Source organism: Rissa tridactyla, chromosome 22 (assembly GCF_028500815.1).
Source record: "Rissa tridactyla isolate bRisTri1 chromosome 22, bRisTri1.patW.cur.20221130, whole genome shotgun sequence".
Classification (NCBI taxonomy): domain Eukaryota; kingdom Metazoa; phylum Chordata; class Aves; order Charadriiformes; family Laridae; genus Rissa; species Rissa tridactyla.
In genome coordinates, this window is record NC_071487.1 from 3,532,008 (window position 1) to 3,551,280 (window position 19,273).

Here is a 19,273-nt window from a genome sequence, read left to right on the forward strand (position 1 = left end):
CGCGCACGGCGTCGCCCGCGTCTGAGGACGAGTCGCGAGCTCCCGCGCGTGCGTCCGAGGGCCGAGGCAGAGTGCGGCTGCGCATCTGCGGAGGGAGGCGGGCGAAGGAAGTAGTGCGCACGCGCACCCCCAGGGGCCCGCTCCGGAGCGGGGACGTTACTCTCCGCGCATGCGCACAACCCCTGCGGGCCTGGTGGTCAGCGCGCGTGCGGACTGCGGTGCCTTTTCCTTCCCTCCCCCTTTCTCTTCAGCGCGTCTCGTTTTTGCCACCATTTTGTGCCGCAACCGCGGCTTTGCGCGGGGTGTTTGTTTTGTTTTGTTGGGGTTTTTTTAACCTGCCTTGCTCCGCGCGTGCGAGTCGAAACAACGGCCCTATGGCGGAGAGTCAGTCAGCGGCCGGGCAGGGAGAACCTGCCTCCGTGGGTGGGTCGGGAGTCTCCAGTTCGGAGTCGGAAAACCGGCGGCGGCTGAGCGAGCTGCGCGTCATAGACTTGCGGGCGGAACTCAAGCGCCGCAATTTGGACAGCAGCGGGAACAAGAGCGTCCTGACGGAGCGGCTCAGGAAGGTGAGCCGGGAGACGCGCCGGGGCTGCCGGCGGGGGCGGCGCAGCCCCGCCGGGCGCTGCTGAGGAAAATGGCGCCAAACGGCCGTGGAGCGGAGGGAACGGGGCTGCGGGGAGCGGGGGGTCGGTTCTGCGGGGCCCGTCAGGCCCAGCGCGAGCGTGGCCCCGTACTTGGCTGTCTCAGGCTCGCCTCTGGAGCCGCCGGTCTCGTGTGGTAGCGGGGGAGGGAGCGGGGGGGAGGTGCCTGCGAGCCCATCTCCGATTTCCTCGGGGGACACAGCACTGCGCGTCTGCCGCGGCACTCGGCCCGGGTGTTTCTGGTTTCATGCATCACTGGCCTTTCCCCACCATGCACTGAGCTCCCGGATTTACGGTTCTGTGCACTGTTTGCTAGGCTTTTTGCTGCGTGCTCATTTCCTTGCTGGCTTTCTAGCTGGTAGCCTGTACACAGTATCCTCGTCAGAATGTTTGGTATGCCCCCCTGCTCCGCTCTGGTGAGACCCCACCTGGAGCACTGCGTCCAGCCCTGGAGCCCTCAGCACAAGGAGGACACGGAGCTGTTGGAGTGGGTCCCGTGGAGGGCCATGAAGATGATCCGAGGGCTGGAGCCCCTCTACTGTGAGGACAGGCTGAGAGAGCTGGGGGGGTTCAGCCTGGGGAAGAGAAGGCTCCGGGGAGACCTTCCAGCCCCTTCCAGTCCCTAAAGGGGGCCTACAGGAGGACGGGGAGGGACTCTGGATCAGGGAGTGTAATGACAGGACGAGGGGGAATGGTTTCAAACTGAAGGAGGGGAGATTTAGATTGACTGTTAGGAAGAAACTGTTTGCTGTGAGGGGGGTGAGCCCCTGGCCCAGGTTGCCCAGAGAAGCTGTGGCTGCCCCATCCCTGGAGGGGTTCAAGGCCAGGTTGGCCGGGGCTTGGAGCAGCCTGGGCTGGTGGGAGGTGTCTCTGCCCAGGGCAGGGGGTGGCACTGGGTGATCTTTAAGGTCCCTTCCAACCCGAACTATTCTATGATTCTATGTTAGTAGCATGCAAACCGTTTTCATTGACTTGATGCCTGCCGTCTCCTAGAGACAAGGTTCTTACACTGTCACAACACTCCGGGTATCTGTGCACTGTTGCAAATGCTGTAGGATTGACTTTTTTTTTTTGTCTGTAGGTTATGCTGCTGACTGCTTTCCAGAAACTTTACACCAACATATTACTGTTTCTTGTGTGCTTGTTGCTTTGATCCCATGGCGTTTGGTTTGTGTATCCAAGTTGCTGCTATCTAATTCAAAGCACTAGATTCTTGTTTCAGTATTTTTCTGCCTCTGGTGTCCAGCTCTTAAATTCAACAGAAACGCACAAATGTAATTATTATGTCTGTCTTGATATATCATATCTTTATCTTTTCCCCTTAACAGGCTATTGAGGAGGAAGGGGGGAATCCTGATGAAATTCCAGTAGTTTCAGAAAATATCATGAAGAAAACTCCCAAAAGAAGCAGCAAAGGTACAGGGCAGTTAGAGAGGATCTTCACCCCCATCTCCCTTGGGTTTTCTAGCAACTTTAACTCATGAAATGGAACCATGCTAATTTTTTTTCTGAAGTCTGCTTTTCCTTTTGGCAAAGTACTTGGTTTCATTTTGGCACTATTGCTGAATGTTTTGCCGTCCCAAAGCTATAGCTTTAGTTAAATTATTAATTTTGACTTACGCAAAAATGTAAATTCATGAGATGAAATTCAAATGTTTTGCCAACTAGTTTGTTTGACTCGGATTTTTGTTATTAGATCCAGTTTGGAGTGATGTTACATTTGCTTGCAAACTTAAATGTGAAATCTTAACTGGAAACAGAACAAATGTCAAAACTATGGCTAAAAGCAGAGATATCTTTGGTAATCACATTCATGTTCAAGTCTCAGAAAAATACCTAACGTATGTTTTAGCGCTTTTAGTGTTGGAATGGAAAATAGGTGAGATGTTCCTCTTAGCTCTCAAATCCTTCCTCCTTTTTTATTGTAATGTGCTTGTAGTTTTTGAGCTACATTCATAAAAGCTGAAGCAACTGCTTAGCTCTAAGTTTGAGGAGTTCCTGTTTGGTGCTGAAACTAGCAAACTGTTTTCAGTAATGTGAGTTCCGAAATTTTGTGTCCAGCTGATAAGCGGAGCACTGCAGTAATGCTTACAAATACAGTGGGATTTTTCATTCTTTTGTAGAGGGGTTTTTTTTCATTGTTTTATGTTGGGTTTTCCCTTTGGTTGCTTTTTTCTTTTTTCCTTTTTGTAAATGTCTGTAAAGAAATGAAAGGCTGAGATAATACATTACTGCAGTCTCAGCTGAGCCAGATGTTCTGGGGAGTGCACAGCGGTGCTTCTTGAAGTCATGACAGACCTCAGACTGTAGCATGTTTGTCAGTTACTGAACTAGGATGATATATAGGCACTCAGTTGTGGAAGATAAGGAAAGAGCAGATAACTAAACTGAATGGAATATCAACTCTGATGAAAAAATAAAACTTGAAGGATACATGCTGTTACTTTCTTTTCATTCTAACGATCGTAATGTTGTTAGGACGTAGACCAGATGAAGAGGGAGTAGAAGATAATGGCCTGGAAGAGGATTCGGGAGATGGACAGGTATGCAAGACTGCGTTTGAAGCAAAGTAGTGATAGCATTGCTTTCAAATTACAATGGCTATTATATATACTTTTTTTCTTTTTACAGGAGGATATTGAAGCAAGTTTGGATAACTTGCAGGATATTGACATGATGGATATTAGTGTGTTAGATGAAGCTGAAATAGATAATGGCAATGCGGTAGATTGCGGAGAGGATTACAGTGCTGATAATATTCTTGACTCACTGTCTGATAGTAAAGAAAATGCTGATGCAGAAGTGAAAGAACTTCCAGATCAGCCTACAGAATATGCTATGGGTAACTTGGAGGCATCCCCACAATTCTCAGAAATTAAAGAAGAATCAAGAGAAATACCAGTAGTGATGGTATGCATCTCTTATGTGCGTGGAATCAGATTTTATTTTTTTTTTAATTAAATAGCAAAACATAAGCTAAAGAGTATTTGAAACAAGTAAGGACTCTGCCAGTTCTCATGGTCATTGCTTTTTCTTCCTTTACATATTTGTGGAAATAGCGTTCTTGATTTTAAAATGCTTAGATGTTGTTTGTACACATATAATAGTAATCCAGAAAGCGTTTGTTTTAATCATGCTTTGAACTCTGCTTCACCGTACGTTTACATTCCCATTTTCATATTTTTCTTTTATTTAGGAGGATATGTGAGGTATACAAATGCTGTAGGCTTATTTACTTCAGCTGAACAACAACATTCTGGGAACTATATTCTAGACTATTTTTTCTGTTCAGATAGGGTCTCACAGTTACTCAGGTGTTGAAAGTGTTTTTACGTTGGCTTTCTGTGTTCATCTGGCTGTTGCACTGCTTATATGATATTGTCCATCTGGACTAGAAGATAATTTTTTTTCCCCCAAGTCAAGTGCTTATCTCCTGAATTGTACAACAAAGCATTTGAAGAAAGTTATTTCTGCCCCATCTAATAGGGAAGTATAGCTTAGCTTTTTGTTGTGCGTGCACATTGTGTCATCAGTCTGGACTACAAGAGTCTAAAGTTCTCCACCCAAATCTGAAAGTTGCAGAAATAAGCTTAACCCCCTATTACCAAGCATATCCCTGTCCCAGACAAGTCAAATAGAAATACCCAGAAAGTAGGGGTTTTTTTCAGTGACTAAACTACCAGACCCCAGGTCAGCTCTTGCGGTTGTCTTTTATCAGTAAAGAAAACAGTTATCAAGTCCCATAGACTTTTGGCTCTGTGCTGTTGCTGTAAATAAGAGAGAAAGAGTAAGAGAAATTTGCTGTTGGAAGCCCCATCCTTAAAGTTTTTTGTGAGCCGACCAACACATTTGAGAGGTAGTGAGAGAGCTTACTCAGTGGAGATCAGGAAGAAGTGTGGGGGTCGCTGGTCAGTTTTTACCCTTATTGGTTGTTTTGGATGCTAAATATGTTTGCTTAATATCAGTTGTCAGCGAAAATAAAATCTTTTGTTTCTCATTCAGGTTTCATTCGCAATACCATTCTTTTATAAATAACAAAATGTCTTTGTTTACTTTTTAAAGGTAGAGGTTGAAGATGTTGGAAACAGTTTAGGTGCTTCTTCGTCTGATTTAACCGTAATAAAGGTAAATGATAACCAATTTTTCTTTACAAACAAAAAGGCATAATTATCAACTGTATGCTGAAACAGTATATATACAGGTAGTACACAGTGGGTGCATTCTTATTCTGCAAAGAATAAGAACTCATGCCTTTCTAATTTAATCATATGGACAAAGATATCTATCTGTTTATCTATCTGGTCGTGTATATATGATCTATATGTCATACTGAGTTTGGGTGGTAGATTGGATTCTTTTTATCTGTTGTATAAACCAACTCAGTTATATTTAAATTCCATTAAAAGTATGTATCCCGTGTTGACAACAAAGCTGAAACTGGCCTATTCCTGAAATACTTCCCGGATCACTCCTGGTAGGTTAAGGACACTTGTAAGTCCTGGTGAAGCTGGTGTTTCTGTCAATCCTGTTTTCGGAAAGCAGACTTCATAAAATAGTCTTTAGAGAAGGGTAACATGAAGATAAGCTTTGCTTTATGCAACTTGCATTTGTTGATTTATTTACCCATGTGAATGTGTACTGTGTGTTCAAAAGATGTCCGAGAAATACTGAAGTTTTACACATTTCTTAAAACTTCAAGGTGCTAAAAAGTAATGTTTAAACCTTCTTGTGCCAAATTTATTAAAATTCAACATTTCAAAAATGAAGTAGGCTAAATGATAGTAACTCCCTAAATTCTCTCCTATCTTGGGGGGGGTGAGAGGTGTCATTCAGAATAACACCTTGACTTATTACAACATAGTGATGTTTTGTTATTTTTGTAACTTTTTCACTGCAGGAGCTTGGAGAGTTACCTTTGGAGCCAGGTACTGGTTTTTTGGTTTTGTGTTTTTGTTGTTTTTTTGGTTTGATTGTTTTTTGGTTTGTTTTTGGATTGTGGATTTTTTTTTTGTTTAAATTAAAAAAAAAAGAAGTCCTGGGCATTGAAACAGTTTCATTCTTTATTTAATTCTTTTTGTGTCCCTGTTTTTTTTTTTAAATGCATTACTGTAGTGTACGTTTTGGTGGACAATCCAGGTTATGCAGGGTCATAGAGATTGGAAACCCAGTCATATCACCAGATCTGTGAATAACCGCTTTATGGAAACATGTATTTAATGTGATGAAATGGTTCCGTAGAACTGTTACCTCCAGTGGAGTTAAGGAATGATCCTTAAAGATGTAAAGGTTCTGAAAACAGATCTTGTGATATCACACTGTACTGTAGTTCTGTGAATAAAAATACAGGAGGGCAGGTAATACGCAGCTTTGGTACAGAACAGAAATTAAAGAGTGGCTGAACTTCAGAAGAAGGAACACACTGTCGTCACAGGAATTTTCTACAGATCCTATTCGCTTTCTGGACTGCAAATGCACTCGTACACCATCAGAAGATGCCCAGTTCTCATGTTGGACTGTCTGCTAAAAGAATGTCACAGAAATTTGGAAATTGAACTCTCAGTGCCTTGATACGTTCAGTTAAGCATCTCGGACTCTGGAAGCTAACTAGAGAAGAAACAGAGCTGAATGATTTCATGAAGAATATCAAGGATCAGCCAGAAGGTTTTTGTTAAATCTGTGGGGGCATTTTTCTTCCCTGTTAACATTTTAGGGCTGATTTGGTAGTTTGTCAGACAGCAGTTAGCGTAGCGCTTTTAACACTGTGTACACTAGGGTTTTCCAATCTCTGTGTAGCTTAGAAGTTCTCTTGGTGTTAGTGTGGCAGCCATGCCAGTTCCACATTTGTGATTGCTGTATTTCCCTGGTGATTAAATCTTGTGCCATTCTATTCCTGTTAAATCCGTAGAAAATGAGAAAATACTCGACATTTTGGGGGAAACTTGTAAATCTGAACCACTTAACGAAGAAACTTGCGAAGCGGAGCAGCCACATGCACAGGAAGCAAGTAACGTGGTGCCAGGCAAGAGGCTAGCAGAGGAAGAGGACGCTCTTGCTGCCACTCAGTTGGAGGAAGATGCTTTAGATTTGGACAGCAAATCGGCACAAGCTATGGCAAGGAAGGAAGCAAAGCGTTTAGTTGTAGCAAAAGGGGAGACAAGGGAACAGACAATAGAGGAAGAGAAACCGGACTCTGAATCTTTAGTAGTAGAGACCCTAAGCGATCAGAGTAGCAAACGCTCCCAAGGCCTGGAAGCCTCTAGTGGGGAAACAGCGGAGAAAGGCGCAGGTCCCGAAGGCCAAGATAGCAAAGAAGATGGCAAGAAAACAGAAGACAAAGCTAATTCTGAGGAATCCCCTGCCACTAAAGAGTCCTCAAGCAGTGAGGGCGGTGATCAGAAAAAGAGGTTTGTTTTTTCTCCGTTATAGACCAGATGCTATCTTTTTTCATTGGTCGTTAAGTGATGCGAATAAGCTGTTTCCTTCAATTGGCCACCGAGACTGATGAAATTGTAGCCTATTCCTAAAGAATCTGTTTTATTTCTCCATGTGCAGATATTAATTATTTTTTTTTTTAACACAGAGGGTTTGATTTCTTTCCTTCCTCAACCTTCAAAGGTTGTTTAATAAATTGCTCTTATTTCTGTCATCTGCAAAACAGAATTGTCCTTTTAAGGGTACAAATCCCATATTTCCTGACACTCTTCTGTAAATTTGCAAAGATAGCGTTTATTTCAGAACTAATATACTGGTAGGTATCCAATTTTAGTGCACAATCTAGAATTAATGTTCTTTTTGCTTATGATCGGTTGAATAACATGATCTTTTGTCTTTAGCCCTGTTGAGGAGGACAGAGATACAAAGATAATCTCAAAGGATGATAAAGGTATGTGTTTTTTTAAAAAATGTACAAATGCCTTGAAAAAATATAATGGGATCATGTTAGTTAATTGTAGTAAGTAAACGTTCAAAGGAGCGAATGGAGTAATAGTTCTCACTTTTTGACTTCCCTTTCTTGCATTGTTTATTTTTTGTGTTCTTCTAATTCCCTGAGCATGTGTATGTCTTCACCGGTATAGTTACATTGGAGTCCCACTAGCTTCATGAATGGTGATAGATACCGTCAAGACCAGTATTTGTCCAAAAAATCTCAGCCGATGCCTAAATCTATAGGTTAATACTCTGGTAATTTTGGTGAGGACTGTTAATTCAGTGAACTGTCAATGTTGTAACATAGCCTTCAAAGCATAAATTGTAAATTTCGGTGTATATAACTTCTGTAACCTTATTAGCTGACAGTATTTTTAAAAAAAAAAGTCTCCTGTGAATTAACATTTAATACTTTGTAATTCTTATAAAAGTGATTGAAGTGTAGGAAGACAATATGTAGATGAAAACTCATTAAGACCTATTCAAATGCACATCAAGTATGGAGTTCAGAAGTTCATTTTTGCAGACTGCAATGTGTCTGTTGATTTTTCGGATTGGTTGGAAGAGGCAGAAGTAAAATTGCGTTTGACACGGTCTATGAAGAAAAAAAATAATGTGGGGTTTGTAGGGCGATTACTTTTTCACTGTTGCATTCTTGTGCTACACGGTCTTTTATGTTTGGCTTTTTTGTACCTTAGGCCGCGCGGGTAGTGGTTCTGGCAGGAATTTGTGGGTTAGTGGACTTTCATCCTCTACTAGAGCTACAGACTTGAAGAATCTTTTCAGCAAGTATGGGAAGGTATGTAGCGAATATGTAAATTAACAAACCATTTTATCAATTTAAAAGAATGACCTTAAAGTTAGCTCTTATTTTTCCTAATGAGCAGCTAGGTAGGTTAAGCACTTAACTTTCTTGTGTTCTAGTAGCATACTTCATAAAGAAGGTTGTCGGAAATGGGGGTGGGGGGGTGGCAGAGGTCCAGGTTTCAGAGGATCTCTGTGCACATATCTGTAAAAATGAGGCAATTCTCAACAGGAGAAACTAGTGGGTCATCATCTATTGTGCTATAGTCTAATTATACCTCTTGGGTGTCCAGCGATAGTTAATGCTGTTTCATACGGTTATGTTTTTAATCGGGTATTCGTTTGAGAAATCTAGTCTTTGAGGGCAGGCTTCCATTTGTCCTTTAGTGCCAGCTAGGATATGAGAGCAGAAGTTGTGGAAGGGAAGTCTTTCCATGGCCATCTCCCCTTCCTCCTAATACATTTCTGAAAGTAATATTAAACATTTGTGTCACTAAGCGCGTGCCTCTGCGCTGTCAGAGATTCATCTGTGGACAGAAACGAGCAGAGGTGTCCTGTAAGAAAAGACAAAGTGGTGGTAGGTTTGGGTGGGGTTTTTTGTTTGGTTTGTGGTTTGTTTTTTTTTTAAATTTTTATTACTACACCCCACCCTCCCCTGCATACATGTGTCTTCCTTAACTTACTGACCTGCTCAGCAGCTTGAAGATCAGTTTTCTGAGCTGGTTATTATGGCGGTCTCTCTTTCAGCAGAGCTGTATCAACAATCTGTTCCACTGTTGGATTCATCTGTTTCATAGAATTTTGTGTTCGTTTTATACTTCTTTTCAGAATACATGTGGAATAATTTTAAATTTGAACCTTTTCAGATGTGGTTGTGTTGCTCTTGACTTGAGTGTAAGCGCTGTTTATGTCGTATTTCCTTGCTGCCTGTCAAACAAGCCTAGCGGTGTTGTCTTCTGAGAAAGCTGATGGAACGTTGTGTGTCGAGTGTATTTCCTCCCTGTTAAAAGCGGATAGGTGCTATACTGTGTGGTACTGGTAGATAGAGCTGCTCAAATGGTGGTTAAGTTGGAATTCATTTGGCGACAGATCTGCAAACACGGAATAATTTATTTTTTTTCCCAAAGGTGGTTGGTGCAAAAGTAGTGACAAATGCTCGCAGTCCTGGTGCTCGCTGTTACGGCTTTGTTACGATGTCAACATCTGAAGAAGCCACTAAGTGCATTAATCATCTCCACAGAACAGAGCTGCATGGAAAAATGATTTCTGTGGAAAAAGTAAGTGGTAGCTATTCTGTGACAGTGTAATGAAAATAAAAGTGTGCAACTTTAATGTCTGTCTCTTATTATAATAATATTTCTGGCTAAAATTCTAGGCAAAAAATGAACCAGCTGGAAAAAAGCCGTCAGACAAAAAGGAAGGTGAAACAAGGAAGGAAAAAGACAAGCATCATTCTGCGGAGTCCAAATCTGAGAAGTAAAGCGGTTTGGGGTATTTTTCTGGGTTTAAAGGCCACTCAGTTGAAATGCAGCCACATGACCAAAGTGAACAGTTAACTATAGCAAATGTCAATTCACTGCGTTATACAGCATCTGAAAAAGGAGTAGTTCATGAAAAATTGAAATTGATACTCTGCAGCAGTGAGTGCATCTTAATTGGCCCTCTGTTCAGAAATATGGAGCTCTTCGGGGTTCAGTATCAAAACTTGCCAGTTACATCAGGAGATACCCAATCAATCAATTTTTATCAAAATCGTTTATCCTCTCATCTGACTCTGGCGTAGTCTGCTCTTTTAATTAAATATTTCCAGAATTTATTCTGTCTTTTTGATAGACTGTTTGCATGCTCAGCAAGTGATACTTCAATGTTTGTTTTTCATGTGGTCTGTTGCTTTTGAAAGAGGTATTTTGCTTTACTGATTTTTGTTTTCTCATAAAATTTTAAAAGATTTGACAAAGGAGATGCATTGGCAGGCTGGCCTGCTTGCATTAGGTGCTTACAGTATTTGTTTACAAAAGCTCTTCTGGTGGAGCTTGACCTATACATAGGTGGGCCCTTTTCTCCCTATGCTAAGCATGAACTTTACTTATAGGCAGAACAGAAGACTTCCAGCACTAAGAGTTGCCAAATATTCAGAAGGATTATCTGTTGTTTCTCACTTTTGGTCACCTTTAGCTTAGGATTGGCTGCTACACTTAATCGTGCGTACAAGTATGCATTGGCTTCAGCACAGCAGCATGGAAGGTATTGGGAGTGAGGGGTTTTTGTGTTGAGTTTTTGTTTTGGTTTTTTGAGATGGTGGCTTGATCAGAGTGGTCATAGCACTTTTTGTTAGGTTCTCTATTAAAGCAAAGTTTACCTATAGGTCTGTTGGTACTAAGAAGGAGGAGAAGACTGATAAAAAAGATGATGCTAAGAAATCAGAAAAAGATGGAAAAGATGAAAAAGAAGGAAAAGAGAAAGATGAACAAAAGGCCGGATCCTCTGATAGATCTAGGGCAAGCAAATCAGGTAATTCTAGCTGCCTTTCAGAAATGTTTTCAAGGATACTTATTTAAAAAAAACAAATTTAGAACAATTGAACAAAGAATATAAGCAACTGCAACAAAGCTTCTGCTTTGCATCCAGAAAAATTTCCTGTATCAGCCAGGTAGGAAATGGAAGAACAAGTATAAACATTCAGAATTGTGGCTGATTAAAAGACTTCACCTTCTGCAAACCTCAGTGTTCTTATTAGATGTGATTCATATTCCAACAAAAAAGACAATGAAGCGTACTTAGTAATACTGGTGAACAACAAACAACACCAGAAAATACCTTAAACGCTTTTTTCTGACTTACTCATAATTACTGGGCTTTAAATCCTCAAAACTGTGAATTCGATGGAACTGTCACTGGGTTTAGACTTGACACAGTGTGCAGTTCTGAGTGCTTTTTTCAGGGATGGTTGTTTTTTGTTGGGTTTCTTAACTGTGGCAAAGGTGTGTATTTTGCAGACAAGAATGAAATTAAATTGCTTTTTTTAAAGTGTCATCCCTGCCAGAAAACACTACTGTAATTTTGTGATAGCTTTACTGCCCCCATCCCCAACTTGGCCAAATCTTGGTAAGCTATTTAAATCATAAATGTATTCTCCTATAAGTGATTTAAAATCTCAATAAAATAATTTTTTACTGCCGTGTATCCTGACGGTTTTAAATCTCATAAGAATTTTTGAATGTCTTGTGTATTATTTATTCTCAGATGTATTTTGTTTTCTAGTGAGTCGAGGAACTGAGAGGACAGTGGTAATGGATAAATCTAAAGGAGAACCAGTTATTAGCGTGAAAACTTCTACATCAAAAGAGAGGGTAAGTGCAACTTTCAGGGAAGCCTTTTTTTGTAAATATAAATGTCAAATAGCTTTACATGCATACAGGTGAAGGGATGTTTTTCCTTGCCTATTGGGATCAGTTGTCCTTTTATCACTTTTTAGAAAGCATTAGAGTGTTAAGGATGCTGCAAAGGTAAATGCTTCACCTTCTTTATAGTTTTTGGTGTTGCTGTCCTAGTTGAAGAAGTGGAGTTGCAGTATGAAAATGGTGTTAAGATGATGTGTTTCCCTGAGCATGGAGTGTGGTGGCCGGTGACCTTTAAAGTGGTGTATGGTTTGCCACCAGTGCAAGTCAGATTATATGCCCCTAGTATTTATATATATTAAAACTCTTTATAAGTTCTTGCCAAATTCGGGTTGCTTTTCCCTGAAATTCCAACATTGTTTACCTCTGGGAAGGTAGGATAATCTTGTTTGTTCAGGTTGGCATAAGGTAGGCCTTCTGCCTACGAATTTTAGCTAAAAATGCACTGTGTTCAGCTAATGTATTGTTTTGATTTAACTCAGAGTACAAAAAGCCAAGATCGCAAATCTGAGAGCAAAGAAAAGCAAGATATTTTATCGTTTGATAAAATCAAAGAGCAGCGAGAACGTGAACGTCAGAGACAGAGGGAACGAGAAATCAGGGAAACGGAAAGACGCCGGTGAGTTTTTCCACTTTTGCTCGAAGCTTTGAATGGCATGTTTTTACTTCCCTTATCTGTGCTTTGAACAGACTGCAAAGCAGTGTCAAGCTGGCCCTCCAACATCTCAGATCGATTTGATACTAATCTATCGATAGAACAGACATAATGCCAAATTATGAAGGTTTTTACTAAAATCAGCCTGTGCTTTTCGGGAGACTCTTGTTGAATAATAACCTTTGTAGGTGCTTTCAGGTCTTACATTCCACTCAGTCAGATTTGAATGTCCATATTTGATTTTCCTCCCTGGAAGTTTGTAAATACTTTCTGTTTGTCAGATTTTTTCTTAGGACGTGCTGTGCTCTATGAAAGCTTTTTCAGAGCTGACTTAGTGTGGATGCTGTGTGACTTACGCAGAATGTTTACCCTTGCTTCTTTCATCTGTATAGATGTTTTTTCTTTTTTTAAAACTAAGCTGTGATCTAGTTGAGAAGAGGTCATTCACATTTAAGCAGGTAGTTGGAAGAACATATAAACTAAATTAAAAAAAAAAAAAAAAGCATGCAAGAAACCCCACCCAAAACAAAGAAGCAGTAAAGCTGAGACTTAAGATTCTCAATTAAAACCAAAATGTCTCTTTTTCAATTAGAGAGAGAGAGAGGCGAGAACGAGAACAACGTCTTCAAGCTATTCATGAGCGGGATGAAAGACAGAGGCTCCAGAGAGAGCGAGAGCGACTTGAATTTCAAAGGCAGCGTCTTGACAGAGAGCGCTTGGAGAGGGAGAGATTGGAGAGAGAAAGAATGCACATAGAGCAGGAACGGAGACGAGAACAGGAACGAATTCAGCGGGAGAGGGAAGAGCTGCGACGTCAGCAGGAACAGCTGCGCTACGAACAAGAACGGCGATCTGCCATGAGAAGGCCTTATGATCCTGACGGCAGGTAACGATACCTGTGATAAGATTCCAAATTCTTTGGCCACATCCAGTTACAGACAGAACATTCTAAAGCCTGTGTAAATTGGGAGTACTCTTTGCTAAAGCAGTCATGGGAGTTCACAACTGGAAGACCATTTACACGGCGCTTTTAACGCTTTAATATTGATTTTGAGAAAGAGCAACTGTCATACTTGTATACCTATAAGCACAATTTTATTACAGCAGGTATAAAATTCTTATTGCCCAAAGAGGAAGCGACCAGGAATAGAACCTGCTTACAGGTTCTAACGCAGGATAGCTAGCAGGAACAGATGCTAATTCTCCTCTCGCGTCAGCACATGCTGAGATTAAGCTTTTTGTATAGTGTCAATACACCCAGCTTTCTCTGAAACTGAAATGCGATGCGCACTTATCACACAAAGGTTTTTAATTGTAAATCAAAAGTAATTTTTTGGATAATTGGATTGAACGAGGTTTGATATCAAGAGAGCAGGAAAGGAAGGTTATTTTGAGATTACTACTAGTTGTGACCTTGTTTGCAGGCGAGATGACCCGTACTGGCCAGAGGCAAAGCGAATGGCGATGGATGATAGGTATCATTCTGAATTTAGTCGTCAAGACCGCTTCCACGACTTTGACCACAGGGATCGTGGCCGATACCAAGATCATTGTTTGGACAGGTCAGTGAGGCAGTGTCTTTTCTTCCTATACTTTTATGGAAATTAGGTGCCTTTTTGTGGCTTTCTGATGGCTTGAAGGGTGCCAAAAGAGAAGAGCTAAACAAAGGACCCTTGTGCTTGTTTCCATCCTTTTGTTTCCATCCTTTGGAACTGGAACTGGAAACAATCCTGTGTTTCCATCATTTACGGACATAGCGGGGAGAGGCTGTGTAAAGATTATGAGCCAAGTCCTAATGTAGGCTGCTGTGATGCCGAGGGAAATCCCACAGCTTCTCTCTAGATGAATGGAAATCTGGTTTATGAATCCCTATTAGCCTAAGATTTAGCTGTTTCCTTTTGCTTTAAAACTTTCCCTACGTTCATCTTTGTGGCTAATGCAGATTTTTTTAATTCCACAGAATGCAACAATACTTTCTGCCTAGTGCTATTGAGACTTCTGCTTTGCTCTCAAAGGATCTTTGGCAAAAACCACACCGCTTTGCTTTTGCTTGTAACTCATTTCTGATACTGGTAGCTTCACTCGGTGTTCTCCCTTGGTACCATCGAGTACCTGACCGTGCCTCAGTGATGCCTTGCTTACCCGTGTTACAGTAATAGATGTTACTTTGATTTCTTTCTATACTATGAAACAAAAACTCATTTGAATATCCTACCAGTAAACAAACATTGGCGTTCTCAGATTTACAGCCTAATGAAGATAACTTTTCACGCGCTATTTCATACAGACGTCGCAATTATGATCGCTGTGTCAGTTCAACCGAAACTTGTCTTTTTTGTTCCAGAAGAGATGGTTCAAGAGGAATACCAGATCGAGATGGGCAGGTGGGTTATACCCAAATAACCGCTTCAGTTAAAAAGCCAAACAAACTGACCCCAAAGCGGAAAGAACACAGTGTGCATGCTGCCTGGTTCTTAAATGCAACGACCACTGGGTTTAAACTGAGCAGATGTTCAAGCAGCAACTGATTTTGCACGCTAATGTGCCGAATGTAAGTTATTAAGTTATCTGCTCGTTAGGGCGGTAGCCACAGATCGGGGTGGGGGGAAACCTCCAAGCCGTGGGAGCTGCGGTACGGCATCTTTTCAGGCTGGTACGTGGCGATAAAAATTTTCTGGTTAACCTCTTGGGTGTCTGTAGTGCATTAAGAGGAGGTTACTGCAGAGTCTTATCCTTCTCTGATGTTTGTCTGAATGGTTTGTAGAAAATAACTGGTGTCATAAGGGAATAAGGCAGAGGACTGTAAAAGGACAGGTGTGAAAACCAGTACCGCAATGGTATACAAACCCTTTCATTTCAGAAGAGAGGTTGGAAGTAGGCAGATATTCTCTGTAAAAATTAAAAATCTGGAACCAGAATGTAAGCCTTGGAAACACCATACCAAACAAAAAGCCTTCTCCACCAGGGAGTGGAGTGAAATCTGTGCTGTGAAACAGAATAAATGCCTAGAGCGAACTGTGCAACAGTAGCAACACTGAACCAATAAAAACTGAGACAGCTACTGTTTTATTTTCTGCTTTTATTTTATTTGACAGCTTACGGAAAGACAACCTCTGTGGAGCTGAGGGGTTTTTTGCAATGCTAAAAGAAAATCCGTATTGGTTCTTAGTATAACTCTGTACCGTTTGCCTTCCAGCATTACTCAGATGAACGCCATGGAGGGCCCGATCGTCACTCCCGGGATAGTTGGGGTGGCTACGGGTCTGACAGAAGAATGAGTGAAGGGAGAGGGATACCTCCACAAACCCGGTTAGTGCCTAGGAAATAAGGGAAGTGATTTCTTGGTTCTTAAAATTTTAACGCTCTGTGAACCTTCAAAGGGCGCCAGCGGAAGCGGTTTTACAGCGTGAATCCTCTCTCCAGATAGTTTTCTTCGAGCATCTGGAGAAACAGGGAATTTGCGCATGTAGCTCCCCCGTGCATCAAGAGAACGGAGCGTCGTAGTGAGTAAAGAGGTGCTGCTCAGTTAGCTCAGCTCGTAACTGATCCTCTTGTAAATAACTTTCTCTTCTACAGATGAGATTCAGTCCTGTACCGAATGCTCCAGTAATGCCAAAAGTCTCATTTGTGGCTAGTGATGAGGTTTTAAGGAAATTGAGTCAGAATCTGTGAAGTCGAGGGGGTGGAGAGCGGAGACTCGCCAGGAATCCTGGCGGTTTCTCTTTAAACCGACTGGGCATATTCCGGATGCGTAATGTTCTGTTCTGCACAAACGTACCAGGCAGAGGAATGGTGCTCAAAGAATTGTTCCAGGTTTAAGTGTTCTAGTACATCGCGATACTACTTACGTCTCTGTAGATCAGAAAAAGGCGAGCTTTGTTGTGCGAAAGATGCCGTTCAGCAAGTTTCTAGTCGTTTCTCTCTTACCAGTTTTTATTGCAATGGTTGGGTGGCGATAGATACAGCTTCGTTAACAGTTATTTAATACACTTTTGTATGGGGTATGGTGGTTTGGCTTTACCCTATGCTGCTAAATGGATAAGGGACACACCTAGAAGATGTTCTTTTATTTTTTTAAGAGATGGACGTGACTGGGGAGATCATGGTCGAAAGTTAGAGGGGCATCAAGATCGTTCATGGCAGGGAAATGTGGATGGAGGAATGATGGGACGGGATCATGAGAGATGGCAAGGTACACTTGCTGCTTACCAGTGTGATCGTGGTTTTTTCTATGAATGACTGCTGCTGAACTTCTAGCGGTAGTTAAAATTCCTGTGGAGCTTTAACAGCATTACTGAGAAAGCAAATAAAATTCTGGGAACGAGGTGGCTTTTTTATTAGGAAAACACAAAAGTCTGTCTTTTTTTCTTTCCTTTCTTTTTTTTTTCTTTCCTTTCTTTTTTTTTTCTTTCCTTTCTTTTTTTTTTCTTTCCTTTCTTTTTTTTTTCTTTTTTTTCTTTTTTTTTTTCTTTTTTTTTTTTTTTTTAATTAGGTGGTGATAGAAGCGTGCCTGGTCAGTCAGGACCAGGCCATGTGATGAATCGAGGAGGGATGTCGGGGTAAGAAGCTTTGTCAGAGTGCTTATAATGTTTTTGTAATAGTTGACTGCTCTGTATAAATGACGAAATTCCTGTGTCAACTGTGAAAAATAATACTTTCAGCTTCTACTTAACTCTGGGTTGGCAAGTAGCAAAAAGCCCATAGCAAACATCTTTTCTCAGAGTCACAGTAGTATTTTCTGGGCAATTTTCAGTTTGTCTGGTCTTGCTTTCAGGCGTGGAGGCTTTACGCAAGCTGGAAACCAGAGCCAGATGATGCAGAGTAGTGGAATACAAGGAGTGTTTGCGGGCCAGGAGCGGCCAAACAGACCGACTGAACCCCGTTTTACCCGCCGCTACTGAAAGCACTATATATATACATATATATATATATTATTTTTTTTTATTGCCAGATGTCAATGGTGGTAATTTTATTAACCAGGGTCACCTTGAATTTGTGATTACAAAAAGCGAGACTGCTGCCGCATTGTAGCCAAACGTTACATCAACTTATCAGTTGGGTTCCTTCTTTTTTTTTTTTTTTTTTGTAATAAATGTGTTCTTGGTCAAACATCACTTAAAGTTTCTGTTAGTGAAACATTCCATTTTTCAAAAATAATAAAATCAGTTTATGGCTACTAATTTCTTGTTTCTAGAGTCTTTGGCAGCGTGCCTCCCGCAAGGGCCGTAAAAGGCAGTAAAGGAAAGAGACGATCTGCTTTCAGCGCTGAGAGATCTTCCTGTCGTGGGGCTGATCACCACCAGGACACTTGTTGTCCTGCTCTTGGTCGTTCTTTCTCTCCCCATCCCTCGGACTGGCTCCCCCATGGCCCTGCGAGGCCGAGGAGAGCGGGCAGCAGGTGCCCCCCATGGCCCTGCAATCCCTCTTATCCCTCTGCTGTCCTTGCTCCCGCTCAGGACCCTTCTCGCTCCCATTATGTTGCTTCCTGAAGACTTTCTTATGCTCTAGAGTGCCCTTCCGCCGTCCCTTCCGCCGTCCCTTCCGCCGTCCCTTCCGCCGTCCCTTCCGCCGTCCCTTTCCCTCTGTTCAGGTGGGGGTTGTCCCTACAGCTGCCTCTGTTCAGTCCCAGGTCCCCTGAGGACATCCATACTCCACCAGTGCAGGATCTCTAGGAAAGCCCGGCGCCCCCAGGCTCTCGGGGTGATGGAAGCAGCTCCCAGAGAGCGTGGGAACGAGCCAGGGTTTTCCCTCCCGGTGCCTTCGCCGTGGCAGCCATCCCCAGACAGTCAGGATTTTTCACACCCAGCAAAAAAGAAGGTGCACCACCCGGGGAGGTGGGGACAGGAGGGACAGGGGTGCTGATGGGGGGGCACTGCCATGCTCGGGGTGGGAGGAGGGTGTCTTCCCAGTACAGGCCCCCCACCCCCCCAAGATGGGCCCCCTGCTCTGCTCTGGGGTCAGGATGTGTCCCACCACACAGGGGCGGTCCCGGGGGGGTCCACAGGTTGCATGTCCCTGGATGTGGGGCCAGGATGGAGTCATCCCCTTGGCTGAGGTGGGGGCCAAGGTGGTGCCATCCCCTGCCCTCGCTCTGGATGGTGTCCACCACCCTTGTCCCCATCCTGGTCCCTGTTCCAGTCCCCTTCCCCCTCCCCTGGGCTGCGGAGCGCAGTGGCAGGAAGCCGTGGCGTCACAGTGAGTCAACCTGGGTGACGAGAGACCAGGACACTGTGGGGACAGCGGCGCTTCGGGGACCAGGACAGCTTGGGGACAGGGACCCCCATGGTGGGACGTGGCCCCTCGGAGCAGGGTGGCTGGGCTGGCCCTGGGATGTGGGGGCTCGGGGTCATCATCCCCCTCCTTGGTGGTGAGTGGGGGGACAGGGCTGGCTTGGGGGGACAGAGGTGACAGCGGCTGGGCTGTGGGGTTGGGGACAGGCCCTTTGGGGGACGTGGGGCTCATGCTGGTCCCTGTGCGATGGCCACAGCTGCTGGGGATGTCTGTCCAGAGCGGGGACCGGAGAGGGGCTGGGGACAAAGGGAGGGACAGACATGGGGACAGGATGGGGCTGGGTGGGTGGACAGAGGTGGGTGACATGGCTGTGGCGGGGGGACAGGATGGAGGCATTGGGGACGGGTGGGGGGGACAATGGGGAGGGGGACAGGATGGGGTCAGGTAGCGTGTGTGGGGACAGGATGGGACAGAGGCGGGGAGGACAAGATGGGGACAGAGATAATGGGGACAGGAAGGGGACAGAAGGATGTGCAGAGCAGCGCGTGGCCGCAGTGAGGGGGGATGTGCAGGGACCAAGCCTGGCTCCTGGTACCCTCAGCCCCATGGGTGGCCTT

The 19,273-nt window shown here is 43.3% G+C and overlaps 1 protein-coding gene across 6 annotated transcripts; it reads left to right on the forward strand.

The window, feature by feature from the left end:
* Nucleotides 1-157: 157 nt before the first annotated feature.
* LOC128900692 (scaffold attachment factor B1-like) lies at nucleotides 158-17,605 on the forward strand. Of its 6 annotated transcripts, none has more exons than XM_054182116.1 (22): nucleotides 158-566; nucleotides 1,970-2,057; nucleotides 3,120-3,184; nucleotides 3,273-3,551; nucleotides 4,704-4,766; nucleotides 5,539-5,566; nucleotides 6,547-7,045; nucleotides 7,475-7,524; nucleotides 8,267-8,367; nucleotides 9,500-9,649; nucleotides 9,748-9,848; nucleotides 10,548-10,616; nucleotides 10,738-10,883; nucleotides 11,634-11,722; nucleotides 12,253-12,389; nucleotides 13,018-13,311; nucleotides 13,850-13,987; nucleotides 14,773-14,809; nucleotides 15,622-15,734; nucleotides 16,505-16,617; nucleotides 16,918-16,984; nucleotides 17,200-17,605. In XM_054182116.1, exons 1-22 carry the CDS (start codon nucleotides 375-377, stop codon nucleotides 17,324-17,326), a joined length of 2,946 nt encoding a protein of 981 aa, XP_054038091.1. In that variant the 5' UTR covers nucleotides 158-374; the 3' UTR covers nucleotides 17,327-17,605. The 6 variants fall into 6 exon arrangements, 5 of the variants coding, with proteins under 5 accessions (XP_054038091.1, XP_054038093.1, XP_054038094.1 ...); XM_054182115.1 differs by having other exon boundaries at nucleotides 161-566; nucleotides 14,770-14,809; XM_054182118.1 differs by lacking the exon at nucleotides 16,918-16,984 and having other exon boundaries at nucleotides 159-566; nucleotides 14,770-14,809.
* Nucleotides 17,606-19,273: the final 1,668 nt, after the last annotated feature.

What these genes read in the sequence shown, in the direction of transcription:
- LOC128900692 (XM_054182115.1), top strand. Translation starts at nt 375, where the DNA reads ATGGCGGAGAGTCAGTCAGCGGCCGGGCAGGGAGAACCTGCCTCCGTG. An exon ending in GAGAAATACCAGTAGTGATG is followed by an intron (nt 3,552 to 4,703) that starts GTATGCATCTCT and finishes TACTTTTTAAAG; the next exon opens with GTAGAGGTTGAAGATGTTGG. An exon ending in TACCAGATCGAGATGGGCAG is followed by an intron (nt 14,810 to 15,621) that starts GTGGGTTATACC and finishes TTTGCCTTCCAG; the next exon opens with CATTACTCAGATGAACGCCA.